The sequence below is a fragment of the Hevea brasiliensis genome, chromosome 14 (genome assembly GCF_030052815.1).
Source record: "Hevea brasiliensis isolate MT/VB/25A 57/8 chromosome 14, ASM3005281v1, whole genome shotgun sequence".
NCBI classification, from domain to species: Eukaryota; Viridiplantae; Streptophyta; class Magnoliopsida; order Malpighiales; family Euphorbiaceae; genus Hevea; species Hevea brasiliensis.
Window position 1 is genome coordinate 83,726,982 of NC_079506.1, and position 21,938 is coordinate 83,748,919.

General features: G+C 32.6%; 2 protein-coding genes and 2 non-coding genes across 4 annotated transcripts; 2 read left to right on the forward strand and 2 right to left on the reverse strand.

Annotated features, from left to right (window-relative positions):
* Positions 1-1,011: 1,011 nt before the first annotated feature.
* LOC131173019 (uncharacterized) lies at positions 1,012-3,436 on the reverse strand. Its single transcript, XM_058134664.1, has 2 exons — positions 3,165-3,436; positions 1,012-1,384 (listed from the first exon to the last, which is right to left on the reverse strand). Exon 2 carries the CDS (start codon positions 1,378-1,380, stop codon positions 1,012-1,014), a length of 369 nt encoding a protein of 122 aa, XP_057990647.1. The 5' UTR covers positions 1,381-1,384; positions 3,165-3,436.
* Positions 3,437-15,827: 12,391 nt separating this feature from the next.
* Positions 15,828-16,457, forward strand: LOC110666974 (RING-H2 finger protein ATL52-like). The gene has a single exon (XM_021827660.2). It carries the CDS (start codon positions 15,828-15,830, stop codon positions 16,455-16,457), a length of 630 nt encoding a protein of 209 aa, XP_021683352.2.
* Positions 16,458-18,652: 2,195 nt separating this feature from the next.
* On the reverse strand, positions 18,653-18,726 carry TRNAN-GUU (transfer RNA asparagine (anticodon GUU)). Its single transcript has one exon. It is a non-coding gene; the product is annotated as a tRNA-Asn (tRNA).
* Positions 18,727-20,461: 1,735 nt separating this feature from the next.
* Positions 20,462-20,534, forward strand: TRNAF-GAA (transfer RNA phenylalanine (anticodon GAA)). Its single transcript has one exon. It is a non-coding gene; the product is annotated as a tRNA-Phe (tRNA).
* The last annotated feature ends 1,404 nt before the right edge of the window (positions 20,535-21,938 follow it).

Below are 21,938 nucleotides of genomic sequence, written 5' to 3' on the forward strand. Positions count from 1 at the left end.
GCACCCGGATCTATCAAAACACGAGCCTCATAAGAATGCGACCGAAGAATACCGCCACAACCGCATTTGAAGCTTGAGCATCCCTGGTGAGTCGTGGTGAAAACCCGACCCTACCCCGAGTGGCGTAACTCGACATCGACTTCTACCTCTGATTTGCCTCCAAATCCACGCCCCTTGTCCTCGCCTGTTACCGAATCGATCGCCGCCATGTTGGAAGTACCCGGATACAATGGCGAGGAACATTTGCAATGTAACTCTGTGACCCCATCCGTGGCTCATCAACACGGGCATTCCCTAGCAAAGTGACCTGGTTGGCCACACCTGAAGCATACTCCTGAACCCATCAAACAAGGTCCTGAATGTCCTCTTTCACACTGTGCACAAGGTGCCAAGGAGGATCTGAACTGCACCAATCGCTGTACTCGAATCGTGACCACCGCTGGATCCGTACTCAGTCCAGATCCTCGAGGTTTGTGTCTAAAACCACTCTTCTTGTTTCTACTTTTTCCTCTGTAATTACTCTGGCCACCACTGTCCGAAGTACCCATGGAAGGGACACCTGAGGAACCCTCTGCTCTGTTTTTCTTTGTTCTTCCACTGTCATCCACAGCATAGCTAATCTCAATCTGTCTGGCTCGATCAACCACTACATCAAAAGACTAATTAGACATCATGGCCAGGTTCGCATACCTCCTGTCAAGCCCCTTTAAGAATCTCTTCACCTTCATAGTTTCTGTAGCTACTGCTGTAGGGGCATATCTGCTCAATTCCAAAAATTCTGTAGCATATTCATCTACAGACCTGCCATTCTGTCTTAAGGCCTCAAAGGCCCACCGCTTCGATCTCTCAAGCTCGCACAAACCGATTGATAAAAGTTCCACAACCGAGCCCATGTCAAACCCTCCATCCGGGTAACACGTAGTCATTCATCCATTGTCTAGGCATAGGCCCCATGACATGCTGCATACACTCTATCAATCTTCTATCAGCCAATCAGACTGCTCCTCGCCGTCAGGAATCTAAAAACCGATATGCATCGTCTGACACATCATAAGTTCCAGGCACCAACTTCTTGAAATTTATGATCTGTTTGTAAGATTCCTCTCTTGGTGCGGTGGACTGCTGCTGCTGTGGAGGGTGGACCATATACTGCGCCATCATGTCGATGGTTCTCTGCAGACCAGCTAGAGTAGCTGCCATGGGGTCCATGGGACCCTGTTCCATAAAGGACTGATCCTGTACTGGGGGTGGCTGCTCCTCTACTTGAGCAGCTCTAGGCCTCCTACCCCGCCTCCTCGGGGCAGGCGCCTCATCCTGTGCCGACACCTCGTCAGGCACATCTGGTTCTGGTGCAGTGGCAGCTCTCCTGCTTCTACGCATTTTCCTAAAATTCAGCAGCATTAGCCCACAAAATTCAAAACTGCACATTGCACAGCTCTATAGACTCATATTTACACACAATATATGAAGCAGAAACTAGAAGCAAAGACGACAATGTAAGACGAATATGGACCCTATTTTTTCCGCATGCGACTCCTAGTAGACTCTTCCCAACACTTTAGATAAACATTCCCTAAGGATCTGGAGCCTAAGCTCTGATACCACATCTGTCACGACCCAACCTATGGGCCGGACCGGCACTAGGACCTGGGCCAGCCTAAAGCCCCCGAGGCCCGTAGTAAGCCTAACTGTTCATTTACCCAATTCTAAGGCCCATTGGGCCCAAATTCAAGAAAACAAACGGACAGAGTCCGGCCATAAAATGGACTTTCCAACGGGGAGTTTTCGACTCACCCGACCTGTAAACACAATAAACAATCCATTGGGGAGCTCAGCTCACCCTCCACATACTCATCAACATAATAATAAATGGGAGCTCAGCTCCCTCATCCAATCCATCAAAACAGACTTAAAATATTAAATTTACAGGTTCAACATGAATATAATATTACAGACCAAATTCAAATAATTACTGCTAACACATGCGTAAATTCTAGGAGTAATTAAAATTACACAAATATTAATAAACAACCTGCGAAGTAGAAAAGCAGGTTAACCCAGAACAAAATATCCTCCTGTGGCCTGTAAAAATTTTTGAACAGGAGTGAGCGTTCGACTCAGAGAGTAAAATATCAATTTTAACCATAATCTCTATAACTATCTAAAACTAATGCACCCTGTAAAGTAAAATGCAACATCAACATCATTTTCACATCATAACATCAAAAAGGTAATTTGGAGCACTCACGCACCCTGTAGCATCAATCATAACATATGGGAGCTGATCCCCTATACAGCTCTCTTAAATCCAACCTGGTGCCAGCGAAGAACTCAAGCCGGACTTTCGCTTAATAAACCAAATCGAGGGTCCCAGCGAAGAACTCAAGCCGTGACTACCCCTCGAAGGATCGGGTCCCAGCGAAGAACTCAAGCCGTGACTACCCGTCCTATCCATAGTCCACACCACATCACACGCACGCCAACGCACGCACACTGCTCCAAATTACCACAACAACATCATGGCACTTTAACATTTATCAATGCATCAAAAATCGTGCCTAGAGTTTAACTACATAAATATATGCATATAAGTGATGCATGGGCATGCTGAACATATAATAATATCGAAATTACAATTAAAATTAATATTTTACTCACAGACTTGACGACAATCACTGTGGCGGCTGGGCGGAGGAAGAAGGCTGTCCCGGCTCACCTGACAATCATATTACATTTATTTAATACAATCTGACTCAATACAAACAAAGAAAAGACCAATTACGTCCTAAGTCGTGCCGAAAATCCGGCAGAGTCTCCCCTATACCTAGGACCTACCCAACCTGCAAAAGGGTTCAAAATACACTTCTATACTCACAATCCATACATCCACAACTCAATCATATCACACAGCCCCTCCTGGGCCCATCAAATCAGTCATCCATCACAATACGCAAAATTTCAATTTAGTCCTTATTATTGATCATTTTTGCAAAAACTGGCCAAACAAGCTCTAAAAATTATAAAACTTTGCCCCGCGGTCCTTAGCAATATTACTAAGCTATTGCAAAAAGAATCGTAATTTTCTAAGCTACCACGAATATTTTATGGATTTTTAATCCTATTTAAGCACTAGAAAATTACGTAAAAACAAGGTTCGGGTTTACCTTTGCCGATTCCGACTTCGGGAACGCGCTCGGAACGTCTGACAATGGGGGGCTAGCCAAAACCTCGGTCCAATTCGGAGACTTTTCCGGTAACGGGTCTGTCTGGCCCGAAATTTGCAGACCCGGTCAACTGTCGAATTTCCGCGAATCGAGGATACCTACACGAAGCCCATAACACGGGGGTTAGTACATAAATTTTTCAGAATTTTCTAAGCTCATTAAATGCTCGGAAAAACACTGCGAAGTTCCGTGGGACCCACCGAAAAACGGTGTCGGAAAAATTTGAAATTATGTCGCCGCGAAGCTCTCGACGAGTGGAGCGTGCTGGTAACCTCGGTTTTCTCGTGGGATTCACGGTTTTCGAGAAATCTAGCCCAAAAGTTGAAATGGGCTAAAAACTTCCCGAGCAAAAATTGGACAATCCGCTCGATGGATTTCGGCGTTCTTGGTGTCTATGGAAAGCTCTCACCGAGTAGATGATTTTGGACACAAGACCCGGTCCAATTGGTGGCCGGATCGGCCGGATTTGGCCCGGGAAGTCGAGCGGGCGCCTGTGGGCGCAGCGCCGCGTTTTCCCGTCGTTCGGGCGCGGGCGCCATTGGCGGCGCGCCGGCCTCATTGGTCGGGTGGGCGTGGCCGGGCGGTTGGGGGTGGAGAGGAGAGAGAAACGAGAGAGAAAAGGGAGAGGGAACGACGCGCGCGGGGAAGAAAAAGGGAAGGGAGCCGGTCCGATTCGACCGGTCCGATCCGGTCCGGTTCGATTCGAAATACAAAATTTTGAATTTTTACTCTGCCTCGGGACCGAAAACGAGGTCCAAAAATTCCGAAAAAATTTCAGAAAACTCAGAAAAATACGTAGACTCCAAATATATTTTTAGTTTTGCCACGTGGTCTTTAAATTAATTTTTAAAAATCATCAAAGTTTATATTTTCGGAAAATCGAACCCAATTTTTAAAATCCGAAAAATCCCAAAAAAAATTCCTAAAATTTAAATAAAATTAAAATACCAAAAATGCTCATAAAATTTAAAATTTTGGGGTGTTACAATATTTTTTTAAAATATGATAAGATTTTGATATGAGTAATTTTTATTTATTTTTTTTAAAGTTAAGAGGTTTTTATATAACTTTTTTTAATATGGTGTTTGATTTGATTTATAAGTCAATCAAATTTACTTATAAATAAAAAGTCGTAAGTAAATTAGCATTTAATTTGATTTATAAATTATAAAAAATTACTTAAAATAAATCAAAAATGATAAATAAGGATATATTACTTTTGGTTTATCTATTTATTTTAAAATTATTTTTTAATCAAATAAAAAATTATGTTATTCTAATAATTTTTAAAAATATAAATATTATCTCAATTTTAATAATTATAATACTTAATTACATATTTTTTTATAATTTTAATTAATTAAATTACTTGTAAACACTTTTAATGAAATATTTACATTATTTAAAAATTATTTTTAAGTAATTTTATTAAATAATTAATTACTTATTTTAAATTTAACTCATAAATTTAAAAATATATTTTAAATTAAAAATTAAAAATAATTAATCAAATTAAATATCCTTTAAATTAAAAAAATTTATAATAATAAAATAAAAAAATAAAAATATAATAAACTCTAAAATTAAGATCAATTAACTACTATACCCTACAAGGTCTAACCACCGGAGAATAACCTTGGCGCAAGAGAACCAACGTCAATGCTGATTTCGGGAATTCGACGGACGTGACATCCACTTGGAGAGACACCGTGAGTTCACAAACTTCTGCTAACGCCGTCAAACATTTCAAGAAACCCGTGTCAGAAAACAAGAATTAATTAGTGTTAATTTTGAGGTTGTCTGATAAGTGCCGTCCCAGATAGTACCTTCTGGTTATAGTTGGCTTGCTAGAGTGGCACATAAGCTTTGTTCATGATGCAAACCTAATTATTAGATATATTAAAAATATTAAAAATAATATTTAAAAAAAAAATAAATTTTTTTTATAATATAAAAATTAAATTTTATATTATTATAAAAATAATATATTTATATGGAGTATACTTAATAATTTTTCATGTTAAAATTTAATGGGTGGGTGTTAGTGATAGGTTATTGGCGATCAGATACATCCTTCTACTGAGAGCTGTGATAATGGAAACTTGCATTATTGAACAAGATTCCCATCTTTCTGTTGAGTATTGTTTTTTTTTCCCTTTTAGTGGGAAAAATAATTATTATATTAATCATTCTGCAAGATGCATTGAACACAGTGTGTTTATTAAGTAATTGGAAAAGCAAGACAATTAATAGATAATTAGCTCCTTAATGCCACCAATATTAAGAATCATACAGGCTTAATCTGGGACAGTTACTAACTTGGTACTATGATCTGGTTAAATCCACTTAGTAATTATGCTAACTTTATTGTTATATCCACTTAGTAAGGAAATTTCTTATTTACCAAGTTGTACAAGCACTCAATTAATAAAAAATAATGTGCTGTTTTATGAGACCTACCATGATTTTAGTTAAAATAATAATTAATAATTAATCGAGTGTATATGTCTGATAAAGATAAGGCTTACTTTATTTAATGCTTGTTTGGTATTAAAATTTTAAGGTAAAAATTGTTTTTCAGAGAAAAAGTATCATTTTAGGTTTTGTTTGATTAACGGTTCATATTTCTAGTGTTAGGAATACTTAGAAAATTGAGTCAATGAAAAATATTTTTTTAATAAAACAAAACTAAATCGTATTTAAGAACAATAATGCACTCTTTTTAAAAGAAAAAATTTTTTTTTCTTTTTTAAATTTTAATAATTTTATTAAAATATAAAAATATTTATATATGCATGATATAAATACTCACCAATTAGTTTAACATTGCAATCAAATAACATAAAATATTTTTCATAAAAAATATTTTCTATATACAAATTATCTTCCGCGAAATAAATAGAGCCTTAGTTGATATTAAAATAAAAAATTATTTGACTATTTTAATAATTAAAATTTATCAAATTTAATTTTAAATTATTTTTAATACTTTTTAATTAATATATTAAAAAAATACTTTTTCTAATGGTAATATTAAATAAATTCTTAATTTTTTTTATCATATATACAACATATGCACACATGGATTAGTAATGAAAATAAATTACTATTACAATCATGATAATTTTAATAGAATCCTTATTTCCATATAATCTATTCTCATACACACTCCACGGTCGACGTGCAATCTCAAAATACCATCAAACAAATCCTTAGTAGTTTGCATGCCTCCATATTCTCCAAAGTAGGTGTGTGGTATAATTGTGAAAGCACATGCTTGGTGATGGGTTTCCTTATCACCCATTTCTCACCAGATAGTACCTTCACCCCAATTTGGTTGTCTTCTATTCTCCTTATCTCTTTGATATTTAGGTAGATAAGATATGATCTTTTATTCTTTTGGGCAAAGCCATAAAGGTATTGGCATTAATTTGAAACATCATAATGTCATTCACCCTCACAAAGAACAAAAAATTGACCACATATTATTATGAGTGACGTATTTGTTTATTAAAAAAGACACGCTGACAAAAAAAGTTGCAATTACATGTTATAAATTCATTTTTATTATTCTATAATTTTTTATTTAATATTATTATTATAATTATTATAAAAAAAATACCTTTGTTGCGACTCGATCCCACGAGTCGGACCAGTATTAAAATTTGAGTTAGCATAAGGCTCTCAAAACCCATAATAAGTCTATTATTCAAAGCCCATAGTAAGCCTATTATTCTTAGCCCAACTCTAAGACCCATTCCTGCAGTTCAATTTCAAGAAAATAATCAGACAGAGTCCGGCCATAAATTGAACTATTCAACGAGGAGTTTTTAGCTAATCCAGCTTGTAAATACCAAATCTATCAAGTTGGAGAGCTCAGCTCACCCTCATAATCCTCAATCAGTCATATAATCAAATGGGAGCTCAGCTCCCTCATCCTCAAAATAATACATCCCATATATCTACACACATTCATATAATTAATGTTACATCCTCATAATTTAATTATTACAAACCAAATAATTATTACACTGCTGGTCCATGTAGAGTTCTAGAATGAAGATAAGGAAAAACGAAAATGTAATTAAACTTCTTTAACTAAATGCGAGGAAAGAGGCAGGTTACTAAAAAATAAAATCCTCTTGTGGCTTGGAAAAATATGATAAATATGAGTGAGCGTTCGACTCATATAGTATGATAGTGATTTTAAATACAATTTCTATAACTATCTAGGGCTAATGTATCCCTAAGGATGAAATGGAATATACATCATCGAAATCAATGAAATTTAGACAATATTCACACAAAAAATAATTTGGAACACTCACGCACGCGTGTCACGTCAATCAAATATATATAATATGGGAGTTGATCCCCTATACAGCTCTCTTAATCCAATACCTGCTGCGAGATCAACTCAAGCCAAACTTCCTCCTAATAATCTAAATGCGAGAGTAAGCGAGATCAAATTAAAGCCATATTCACCCCGACTTATCACAAAAAAAAAAGGACCGGGTCTCAAGTGAGACTAACTCAAGCCGATTTGCCCGTCCTACCCATATCCATTACCAATACACCACACGCACGGCGACACATGCACACAGCTCCAAATTATCCTAAGGCGACATCCACATCCATATAATTAATTAATAATGTAACACAAAATGTGCCTATAAGAGCTAAATACATATATTTATATGTGATGCATGGACATGCTTTGAATATAAAATAATAATATTGAAATTATAATTAAAATTAATATCTACTCAAAGTACTCCAAAAGTCACTGCGGTAGCTGGGCGAAGGAGGTAGACTGACCCCGCTGACCTAAAAATTATATCACAAATTTATCAATATTTACTTAAAATAAAACTTTAAAGAGTCAATGGACAGTCTAAGTTTTACCGAAAATCTGACAGAATTCTCCCCTACAAAGTGATTCAAATAATACTTCTAAAGGTCATAATCTCACATCCACAACTCAATAACAACACATGACCTCTTTTGGGCCCTCCAAACTAGGCAAGTCTCACACAGACCAACAACTCTGTTATAAGGCTTAAAATGGGCATATTGCAAAAGTCATTCAAACTAGCTCTAAAAATTTTAAAAGTTTGACCCTGGGATCCTTAACAATGCTATAAGGCTATTGCAAAAGGAATTATAATTTTCTAAGCACGTATGAATATTTTACGGATTTAAATTCTAATCCCGGTACTAAGTAAATAAGGAAACTTAGGGTTTAGGTTTACCTATGCCGATTCTGATACTTAGAACGTGTTTGGGGCATCTGGAAATGGCGAGGAGGACCACGATTTCGACTCAATTCTGAAACGACTCCGGCAGCCTGTCTACCCAGCCCGAAAATGAAAATCCGGGTACCGGTCAAATTTCAGTGAAACGAAGATACCTACACGAAGCTCACAATACTAGAAGTTAGAATAAAATATTTATAAAATTAAATAAACTCATTTAAAGCTCAAAAAATTACTGTGAAGTCCGTGGGACCCACTGAGTTTTCGGTGTTAGAAAATTTTGAAATTTATATTACCGCGAAACTCTCATCGAGTGGAGCACGCTGGTACTCTTGAAATCTCTGTGGGGTTCCCAGTTTGGGATAAGTTTAGCCCAAAAGTTGAAATGGGCTAAAACTTCCCGGGCTAAAATTAGAGAAATCGCTCGATGAAAATTTATGATCTTGGTGTCTATGGAAAGCTCTCGAGGTTTATATGAGGTTTGGGATAAGACATGATCCAATTGGTAGCCGGATTAACCGGATTTTGGTAGGGAATGTGAAAAGTCACACGCTGCTTGTGAGGGACTTTAAGTCAATTTTCTGGCTACCTGGGGCGACAGCCAGAGAGGGGGAGGTGTCCAGGTGGAGTGCCGGTGAGTGGGGAGGGGCTAGGGGTGGTCGGCCAGCATGGGAGAGGGGAGAGGAGAGAGAAAAATGGGAGAGAAGGGAGAAAGTGCGTGACGCGGGATAAGGGGGAGGAGAAAAAGGAAAGGGACAGTTCGATTCAATCAGTCTGACTCGGTTCAGTTCGATTCATTCAGTCCGATTTAGGATATACCTAAAATTAAATTTTTACTTTGCTATGGGATGCAAAACAAGGCCCGAAAATTCTGAAAAAAATTTTAGAAAACTTAGAAAAATTTTTAGAGTCTAAATATATTTTTGGTTTTGCTACGTGGTCTTTAAATTAATTTTTAAATTTTGATGAAATTTTGTCTCTGAAAAATAAATATGATTTTAAAAATTCAGAAAATTTTAAATAAATTTCTAAAATATTTAATAAAATAAAATATTAATATTTATATATAAAATAATTATACTAAAAATTCAGGATGTTACAACTATTTAAATTATCGTAAGGGTTTTGCGGTCGCTGGACGATTCTCACCAGAGTGGGAAGTGAGGCGTCGTCACTTTAATTTTGAGAAAAATTAAAGGAAACCATTTATTGTTAAAAATCATTTTACCACTTCTAAGGCAGAGATTCTGGGTTTGGGGTCCGTATACGTGTGGGGAAGGTGTTAGGCATCTCACATCGTCTCTTAACAAGGATAAGTGGATTTAAGAATGTGCTCTTTGTAACTTAAAATCGATAATTTTGAGGTTTAAATTACAATGTTAGTTCCCAATTTACTATAGGAACGCTTGATGTTTCACCATTCGGAGTCGTTCCAAAAACATAAGTAGATGAAATGACCCTAGAATGAATTGTGACTCTGACTTTTATTATGATTTTTATTAAATTCTTCCCTCTGCAAAATTAGGACTCTAATTCTAGAGAGGCATTGTTTAATTCCTAGAGATTCATGATGAGCGAGGAGGACTCTCGGCTTATTCATCATTCATCTCATCATTGGCATCCAAACAATTGAAAGTGCGATGTGTGAAGTGAATTTTTACAATTGAACCAGTATGGATATAGATTTTTATGCCTTTTAATTGGGACTCCAATTCAAAAGGAATGTGTTGATTAATGCCTAGAGAGTTTTCTTCATCAATGAGAACTCTCAATTAATGAATCAAAGTCCCACATCGGCAATATCAATCGTAAAATCTTTACCCGTATTGATAGACAAATTCACAACTAGAGAGATGAAGTCGAACTGTGCAAGCTTAGATTATCAAATTAGAGGAAGGACTCTCCCTCAACAAGAAAATAATCCAAAGAAGGATTCTCCCTTGGGCTTCAAAATCGCACATTTATTGACATGCTAAATGGAAAAATTTTCTCCGAATTTCAAGAGGCGTAAAAAAATGCTTTTCATAAATATAAAAGGGGGTCTAAGGAAAGGACTTTCTCCAGAACTTCCAATATTTTAAGGAAAAAACTTTTAAGAAGAAAATTCTTTTCACAAATATGGAAGGGTGTTCTAAGAAAGGACTCTCCATCGAACTCTCAATATTATAAAGAGACTGTGCAAGGTTTCTCCCGAACTCTTATTATTTCCTGATCTATAAAATGATATAAATGTTATAAAATAAAGACGTACTATTTCCTAACTCTATATTGTGTATGATAGCTATACGTGTTATTTTCGATCTCTCAGATTTGTTAACCATGCAATATCCGAGCTCATTCTAATGACTCTACTTTTATTATTGTCGATCTCTTACAGTCACATCCGAATTCTCTTCACTCTCTTCATTACATTTGAACTCTAACTACTACCTATTATTTCATCCGAACTCAAACTATTATTCCTAAACTATGTTGAAATGAGAAACATGCTTTTAATATAAAATAAAATGATGAGAATGATATTTTATAGTACTGCAACGACATAACGGTAATATTTACAAAACAGGCATTGATTAATGTTAACCTTATTCCCCTAAGAGTTTGACATAGCTAAATATTTATAGAGCTCAAATTCTAGATTACGTAACATTGCAGATGTGACTTTATCCCCCTAAAAGAAACACGTAGAAGTTAAAAGTTTTACTTGCAACAGGGGCTCATGCAATGATGGGGTAAATGAGTTATCGCTTATAAAACTCAGAAAAATTGAGCCAAAGCACTATCAAGTTGATTTAGAAGTGACAGATTAAGGGACTTTTGTGACAATAAGCTATTTGATGCTTGATGCTATAATGAGGATTCTTTAGAAAACTGACGTTTCTAAAGCCTCCTTTTTATATTCTTTCAACTCTTTTTATGAAAAAACCCCCTCAACAATGGAAATTTTGGGTATTTATAGGGAATGGGGGCCTTAAAATGGAGGGTTAGGATTTAAGATGAAAAAGAAAAAGAGCCTGGATTTAAAAGAATAACATCCGAAGGTCAAGAATTAAAGTAACCAAGGATTTAAGGGCAGCGATCAATCCTGGACTCCTCTGTCCCTTCCTTCTTTAATCCAATAGTTGGGAGTTATACCTTACAAATCAGATTAACGGTTGGGATTGGAAGGTACCAAATTTGCATTAGTCACTTTAATCCGAGAGCCTGAGATTTATCCTTACAAATTAAATCAATAGTAGAGACTGGAGCATACCAAAATGCTTTAACTGCCTTGAATCAATGGCCCAAATTCATCCTTATAAGTAGGATTAATGGTGAAGATTGAATCGTATCCCAATCGCTTTAACTAACTCAAATCTGATGGTGAAAACTAGATCTTGTAAACTGAACACTAAGATTCAAAGTGATCTTTGAAATCCTCACACAACTTTTCTACGCCGATCTTAATTCGATATCATTTCGATCTAGTGGTTTTCGATCTCTTTATCAAGTCTCTCTGTCTGTACTAATCTTCAGTCATCTGAAACATCCTTATCTGATCTCTCTTGATCTGTCCTATCTCCCTTTATGAAGTCACTTTCTTCGATCTCTTAAAATCCTATGGTCTCTCCACATCACCCTTTATTCGAAGTCCTTCAGTCTCATTTCTGTGATCACTCGAAATCCCTTCATCCGATCCCCTTTATCTGAGTTACCTTATCCGGCCTTTCCCATAGTGCATTGAATACTGGGAAAATATTAAATATTTTCATTAACCGAGATATCGCTTTAGGTTTTGCAAGGCTTAAATGCCCAAGGCTATATATAAAAGGTGGGAGACTGTCATTTTCACATTTCGTATTTCTGCTCTTTCTTTTCTCTCTCAAATCTCCTATGAGTTTCCTTTAAGTTCTTGATCTCTAGTGACATTTTCATCAAAGGTATAGTATTTGATCTTTTTTTTATTGCATATTCTCCTTCTTCAACTAAAAATGAGCAGCACCGATGGTCAAAGAGTGGGGAGCCCGCCATCAGTATATGTTTCATCGACCTCCGAGAAGGGTGAAGAGATCGGACGAAGTGGGCTACCTGAGATTGAAGCGGCAGCCCATCCAATCTCTAACTAGCCTGCCAGGCCAAGCCGGGGACAAGCTCCGAACCCAAAGAAAGAAGCTCTTCCTGTGGATGAGGTGGCATCAATTCTTAATCACTTCGAACTGGCATAGATCAGCTAGGAGTACGAAGCTGAACTATGGGCTCTTTGCCATCTTCTTAGCAATATCAACCAGCAAACTATGAGGCTTATTAATGAATTTAAAGTGGACCTCAAAGTGCATTCCCCTGGCTTCCACATAGATTGCTCTATCAATGTCCTTTTTCACTAATTTTGGCCTATTCTTCTGTTTGGTCTTTTGTTTATTCTTCTTATCCCTTGACTTGGGTTTGGAATGGATTTCACCTGTGTTCTTTGAGTTGGGCTTAGAGGGCTTTTTATATAGTGGACTTTCTGAGGAGGGAGATCTCTAAGGCGATTTAGGAGGCCATGGCTTCTAAGAAGTAGCTCTTGGATGTGAATGCCCAGATTATAGAAATAGAGAAATAGGCAAAGTCTTCTAAAGAGCTAATAGCTCGATTATAGAAGAAACTCGAAGATGCCCAGGCTAGTCAAACTATCGACCTGGCTAAGTTTGCTGAGGAGATAAAAAGTGAAGGAGAACGAAGCCTTGGAGAAGGAAGCCAGTGCCTATATACAAGCCCATGGCGATCTCCTAGCCTAGCTCATCAAGCGCTATCCTGAAGAGAACTTTACCTGGCTCGAGAAGCTTGCTCCGAGTGTTGAGGCTGAGGGTGAGAGTGAACTAGAGGGAGAGGATATAAACAATGTAATTGATGAGCGAGGTAGGGAGGACTCGCCTGCGGAATGATGTAATCAAATGTTTAATGAAATAAAAGATTTCTTTAATATCGATCTTTCTCATTTTCTTATCGAGATCGGATAATTACATGATCGGTTTTAAATTACGAGTTCAATCATATACAATGACCTTTAGAGATTGAACTAACAGCATAGAAATCGGAAATAAAACATAATACCGCACTTCAATTGAGAACAAAATTAAAATTTAAGCAAGTATATAAAATTAAACTTTATTGAGATCAAATGGTCTGAGAACCAGACTAGAACAAAATAAAATAATTATTTGGATCGGATTATTTGCAAATGAAAATTGGATCTAAATCGGAAAGTCAAACTTCAATTAAAACTAAAATAAGAATGAGCTCGGAGATCGGATAATCAGCACCCAACCTTCCGATAAACTGAAACTTGAACAGGCATATAGGACTAAGGTTAATGAGACTTAAAATGAGTATTATTGAGTTCGGGCCATCCCAAGATCCGACTACAACAGAATTGCAACCTTTATCGATATCGGATAATGTTAGGATCCGATCCTGATTTAGAAACTGCATGAAATTGATGAACTAACGGAAGAAAATTAATTAACTAGAATTGTCATTTTTGCCAAAAATTAACCTGCCAAAATATGGTGTCTACAATTACCCCTCTTTACATATTTTCTATTAAAGTGAATAAAATTTTAATTTCATTTTCCTTGAATAGGAAACATGTAAAGATATAGACTCATATTTTGGACGAAAAATTAAATTAAAGTACAGAAAATTAAAAATCCACTTAGATCTTGAATTTAGAGGTTGGTAGCCGAAAATTAAATTGTAGAAAATTAAAAATCAACTTGGATATCGAATCCAGATATTAATGATAAGAAATTAAATTGTGAGACATTAAATTATTTTACTATTTTAATAATTAAAATTTATAGAATTTAATTTTAAATTATTTTTAAATACTTTTTAATTAATATATTTAAAAAAATATTTTTTTCAATGGTAATGTCAAATAAATTCTTAATTTTTTTTTATCATAGATAGAACACATGCACACATGTGTTAATAATGAAAATAGGCTATTATTAAAATCATAATAATTTTAATAGAGTTCTTATTCCCATATAATCCACACTCACACATACTCCGCAGTGGATGTGAGATCCCAAAAGACAATCAAACAAATCCTTAGCAGCTAAGCTATTTGCATGCCTCCATATTCTCCAAAGTAGGTGTGTGGAACAATTGTGAAGGCACATGCTTGGTGTTGGGTTTCCTTATCACCCATTTCTCACCAGATAGTACCTCCACGCCAATTTGGTTGTCTTCTATTCTCCTTCTCTTTTTGATTTGATGTTTAGGTAGATAAGATATGATCTTTTATTTTTTTTGGCAAAGCCATAAAGGTATTGACATTAATTTGAAATATCATGATGTCATTCACCCTCACAAAGATTAAAAAAAAAATTGACCACATATTATTATGAGTGACATATTTATTTATTTATTAAAAAAGACACGTTGATAAAAAAAAGTTGCAATTACATATTATAAATTTATTTTTATTATTCTTTAATTTTTTATTTAATATTATTATTGTAATTATTGTAAAAAAATATTATTTAAATGATAAATTTAATGTAAATTATACTGATAATCTCTTAATTTTATTTTAGTCACTCAATTTTAATTTATTAAAATAAAATCATTCAACTTCATATTTATTTCAGGAAAAAATCCATTTAATCTGTAATAGAGGTTTCAATTTTTTTTTTCCTTTTAAGTAATACTAAATTAACATTTAATGAAAATAAATCTATAAAATATTATTTATTGTTTATTATTTTATTATTTTAATATAAAAACTAAAATATTGATAAAATATTATATATTAATTAAAATATTATTTTAAAATTTAAATTTATTATATTATTGTTTCTTCTCTAGGTTGTTATAAGTTAGATTTTAATTAATAATAAATAACATATGCATAATTAATAATTTTATTAATAGATGTAATTAAAATAAAATAATTTTATTGATAGTAATTATTAATTAATTTAATCAGAAAAGAAAAAGAAGGAAAAAAAATTATTATTTTTGTATAAAAACTTTTTGTTGCATATCACAAAGATTTTTTCTGAAATAAAACTAAAGTGAAGAGTTTTTATTTGAATAAATTAAAATTGAGTGATTGAAATAAAATAATCACATAAATTGAGAGAGTTCGGTAGAATTTACCCTAAATTTAACATACTTTGATAAGAAAAATTAATCATAGAAGGAAACAAGAACCATTTCCCATAGAAACCAGTTTGGGCTAGAATGCAATGGGCTCACTCAAATGTATAGAAACTTAGGCTGAACTGAGAACGAGACCCAGCTCAAGCTCTTGAGTTGTAAACATCAATTTTATTTTATTTTTTGCAATTCTCTGATTCACATAACGAATATACATAAGATGACAAAGAAGTCATCTTGTAGTAAGCAACATTTGAACATAAACAATGATTTATATCATTGTACTCATCACCACTTTCCTTGCTTTAATTTTGCCTATTCTAACGATGAAGCAGTTCTTGATCTTTTGCTAACATCAACTATGAACACTGGTGACGAAGATTTTGGCAACAAAGTCACCATTCTCCTAATCGGAGTTGGATTGGCAGCACTTGTAGTCACAATCTATCACTGCCTCGCCATAGGGTGGCGCAACCGAGACCAAGTTGGGCGTAGCTCCCAACAGTTAAATAATTCGCAGACTAGAGAGAGCCCAAGCAGCTTTGAGAACTCCACTGCCCATCTCATCCCAATCTTTAAGTATCAAAAGGGCATGGGATTAGGAGGTGATGATGAAGAAACTTGTGCAATTTGCTTGAGTGAATTTGAAGAGGGTGAAGAGTTACGTACCTTGCCTGAGTGCAAGCACTCATATCACATGGCATGCATAGATATGTGGCTATATTCACACTCCAATTGTCCTGTTTGTCGCACTGATGCTCTATCTCCAGAACCTGCGTTTCGGACAATGAATTCTGAAGGATCAAATGCGTATCAAGATCTGCGTATGTTGCCAAATGGGTTTGTGTAAGGAGACTATCCCACGCTTCTGCAAAATCAGTACCTCAATCCGCTCAGAGATTTAAGAGCATACCACATTTTAATCAAAATTAAGGCCTTGTTTGGTTAGGAAAAATAGACGAAGGAAGTTTTACTTCCTGGATATCGCAAAAAGGAGTCTTGTGACCAACTTCCTAGAAAAATAGGCCATTACACTTCTTTGTGCAAGGAAATTAAGGTAAAATTTGATAAGCTGCACCTTTAATGTAATTTACTTATTTATCCTTTAATTTATTATATTTTAAATTATATCATGAGTATTATAATTCATTTTTATAATTTAAAAATAAATTAATTTTTAGAAGTACATTTTTCTAAAAAATAAAGCATTTTGAACCAAACGAGGTATAAAAATTAGAAGATCCCTATATGATTCATCTCAAGAGTTATTTCATTTTTCCACAGTTTTTTTAATAGTGAGGTATCCTTAATTAATTAAGAGGGTAAGAGGAATAATTGAGTCCCAACATTTTAGAAAATTACTATGAAAATTCTACCAATTACTCTTTCTAAAATTTGTACATAAATTTTTAATTGATGTGCTTTTTAGTTCTAATAGACTCAGGAGTATAAGAGCAGTATGGGAAAAGGTTTTGACCTAAGGTAAAAAAAAAATATAAAATTTAAGAGAAATTAATTCTTATCTATTAATGAGACTTGTTAGATGGCTTTTGCATATGTAATTGAAAACATATTTTTTGAATATAGTAATTAAAGTAGTAAATATATTAGATTATATTTAAAGGAGACTAGGAGAACTAACTAATATATTTACTATGAGCAGTTCACTATGAGATTTCTCTTGGGTGTAATTAAGTTGATGGATAATTTGCTTTAAACTTGTAATTGTTTATTGATATTTTGAAAATAATGGAAGATGACATGTTTGTGGATATAGTCATATGTTAAGAGGATATACTATGTAACAATTGATATTTTATGTATTTATTTTTTTTAATAGTTTACACGCTTTCATCGTGTACAACATTAATTAATATGTTTTTACATTATTAAATGGCTACAATGTGTTAGTTTAAATTTTTATAACTAATTACATAAGAAATATTATTTTAAAAATTTCTTTAAATAAGAAAATTTATACTTAAAAGTTCAGTTAGAACAGAATTTGGAAAATTTAATGTTGATTAAAAGTTGTACATTCAAAAGGTGACAATAATTTTAGAGTTTTATCAAATTTTATTAATTTTTTGTTTTTTTAAATAAATTCTCAAATCTGTGTCCGTTTGGAATAAATATAAATTTCTCTCATTATATTTATATCCGTTAAGAATAGAATAGATTTGAGTTATCTCTTTAATATTGGATTCTTGTTCTCCCTATTAATGAAATTTTGTTTTCTTCCTTTAGTTGATTTTTCTTTTTTGGCAATATTTGAATAAGTTATTTAGCAATACAGTGTAAATTATTGCTTTCTTTTGATTGAAGAGATTAAATTTTTAGGTATAGTTAATAATCTTTTATCAATAGAGCTCTATTGGTATTTGGTAGTTTAATCTTTTTTATAAGTTGTAGAAATAATAACTTCCCGAAATGACAGTATTATATAAGATTTTTTTAATTTTTTAAAATGGAAAAGGTCTAGAAATATTATTTTATTCTATCCAGATAATCCCTAAACAAAAATTTTTAATTGTCTATGTTCTTTTTTTTTTCTCTTATAATTATGTTGTATTCATCTTATAATTTTTATTAATTAATTGTCAACTTTTATATATAAAAAAAAAACTTAATTATCAATGCAAAGAAAATTTGGTGAGTATAATTTAAAATATTCAAGATTGGTTCACATATTATAATTATTATCATTAGGAGGTAGATCCACCATTGTATCATATTAATGCATACAACTATACAAGCACAATAGAATTTATGGAGAATTACATTCCACCTAATGAATTAATGAGGACTTCTTCCTGGTGGTGAAATGGACCATAACTAAGAAGAAGATCAACAAGGGCACATTATGAGAGTTGTTTACCAAATAGGGCACTATTCTATAATGTTGGTGTCCTAATGGCTCATACTATCAATTAAACCCATCACATGTGGTAGTTTTGGCCCTCAAAATTAAAAGTTAAGCCCTTAACAGTGTAAAGGCCAATGTCCAGCCAATAAGGTGAGGGCATAAAAGTGAAAAAACATATGCGCTAGAGGAAGGGGTTGAACCTTCGACCTTGTGGTTAACAGCCACACGCTCTAACCAACTGAGCTACTCCAGCGTTTTAAATTTATAATTATATTAGTAAAATATATACTATAAACAATTAAGCCAAAAATTTAAATGGGCATCTAAAGTTGTGAATATTTTAAACACAATTAAAGATAAGGGTAGAGGTAGAGGTGAGCATACAGATCAAATCGAACTGAATCGAATTAAATTATGAAAATTGAATTATATATTTTAGAAACTGAACTAAATTGAAATAGATGAAAAATCGAATGGAACCAAATCATTCTATTTCGGTTCGGTTGTGTTCAAACTGATCGGTTTTATTTTTTATTGTTTTTTAATTTATACTTTATTTTCAAGTTATTTGGTCTAATTTTGATTTTGGTTTGAACCTAAAAATCATTAATCAATAAAATTAAACAATATATATATATATATATATATATATATATATATATATATATATATATAAAATTAAATATAATTCATAAATTTCCCATAAAAATAAATCAATTCAAAAATCAACTCGATTTGAATATATAAAATTACTATTCGATTTGGTTCGATTTAATCGATTTTTTCCTTTAAAATTAAACTGAACCGAACCGAAATAACTGAAAATTTTATAATATAAAACCGAACCAAACCGATTAAATTTAAAAATTAAACTGATTGAACTAAATTGATTCGATTCTATTCAATTTTTCAATTTGAACCGAAATCTGCTCACCCCTAGGTAGAGGGGCTACTCCTATGAGTAATTATATAATATATCCTTGATTTCGAGTAGAATATTTTATATGAAATGACAAATCAATATGTATATATAAATGGGCCTTATAAAATTATAACTATCAAATAATTATCAAACAGTTTTTATTTTTTAAAAATCTAATAATTAAAATTGTATTTGTATATGTATTCAAATCTTATTGACTTAACATTTCATATAATATGCTTATATAGAACAACAGTTTTATAATATAATTTTTCCTAATCCTTAGAAGCAAAATTTGGAAGGATAAAGGATAAAGCATTTCATTTGATTGATGAGATGATAATGTTATTCATATTTTTAGTGTAGTTAATTAAGAAAAAAATATGAATAATTTAATCAAACCAAAAATAATAGAGTGGAAAGCATTTAAGAAATTTGAGTGTGAATAATCACACTAAAATTATAAAATAGTAATATATTTAAATCCCATTTGAATTTTAATTAATTTTTTACTTATAAATTGTAAATATTTGAAAAAGATAAATAGAAATCTTTTAAACTTAAAAATTAATTGCATATGCTGTATTAAATTTGTGTATTCATATTTTATTTAAATATTTAATTGATCATATTTGAATTTTACATATTAGACATTTGATACTTTTTATCGAATTCATGTATATAAATAATTAATTAAATATAAAATATATATTTTTAAATAATATTTATAAAATTTTATATATTTTATTTTAAAATAAAATTTAAATATTTTATAAAATTATTAAGTTTTTAAAATATAAATCGTAAATAAATTTTTTTAATAAATTATTAATTAAAAAATATAAAATTAAACTGAGTTCAAATATTTTTTTATAATAATAATAATTAGATTTAAAATGAACTTGATTATCTGTAAATAAAATTTAATTACGTTTAGAGCATGATTAGATATTAAAATTATTAATTAGATTATTTTTGCAATATCTTACAGGTTGTTATGCCTAGCCTAATCTATTTAGATTGGCTTGGTAGCAATACAAATTTCCTGAAGCACCAATAGCATTCAGCGGGGATAGCTCAGTTGGGAGAGCGTCAGACTGAAGATCTGAAGGTCGCGTGTTCGATCCACGCTCACCGCACTCCCCTTTTTTGTATCCTAATCCTCTCTGAAATTCAGCCCACCATGCCAAGCTGTTGCTGCCAAATGAATTAACCCATTTTCCTTTTAGTCTTTTGACCAATATGAACAAATTTCATTTTAAAAAAATTATAAATGAAAATGGATAGCTTTTTTTTTTTTTTTTTTTAACTTATTTAGATTTAGATATGTTTTTACGTTCCATGTTCTTGTGTTAGGTTTTTTAAATTTAATCATATCAATTGTTTATTATTATTATTATTATTCATGAGTTAAAAAGTGTAACTATAGAATTATTATATTTTGTTATAGAAAATTAATGAGTGAATCAAACTAGTGATAGAGCATTTGAGTAGTAGGTTTTGAATTAAAATGTATTTTTTAATTTATAAATTAATTTAAAAATAAGTAGTTAATTATTTGATACAATTATTTAAAATTAATTTTTAATTAATTTAATTATTTGATTAAAAAGGTGTTTAAATGTATCTTAATTTATCAAAATGATAAAAATGATAAATCAATAAATGTTGCAGTTATTAAAATATCATAGAATTAATATTTTTAAAAATTAATAGGATAACATAATTTTTTTATTCAGTTAAAATAATTTTAAAATAAATAGATAAATTATAAGTAAGAGACATCTTACTTATAAATTTTGATTTATTTTAAGTAAATTACTTATATCATAAATTAAATATTAATATACTTATAATTTTTTATCAATAAATAAGCATTTTACAAATTTTTTTTAATATCTTATAAATATTTAATTTTTGATCTTTTCTTTTTAATTATTTTAAAAAACTAATATATATATATATATATTGTAACACCCTTAATTTTTAAATATATTATTTTTGGGCAAATATTGATGTTTTAATTTTATTTAAATTTTAGGAAATTATTTGAAATTTTTCGGATTTTCGAAATCGGATTTGATTTTCCAGAAATATAAAACTTTGATGATTTTTAAAAATTAATTTAAAGACCACGTGGCAAAACTAAAAATATATTTGGAATCTACGAATTTTTCTGAGTTTTCTGGAATTTTTTCAGAATTTTTGGACCTCGTTTTCGGTCCCAAGACTGAGTAAAAATTCAAAATTTTGTATTTCGAATTGAACCGGCCGAATCGAACCAGACCGGATCGGACCGATCGAATCGGACCGGCCCCTTCTTCTTCTTCTTCTCTTTTTTTCTTCCACGCATCCTGACCTTCCTCTCATTCTCTCCCGTTTTCTCTCTCCTCCCTCCTCCCCTTGCCGCGCCGCCGTTTCTGCCTCCACTGCCACCCCAGCCCGCCGGCGCCTGTCCCCAGCCGCCCAAGCTCGCTGGCCGCCACCCATAATGCCGGAAAAAGGCACCCGTAGCAACGCGACGAGCAAGCTCGCTACTTTGT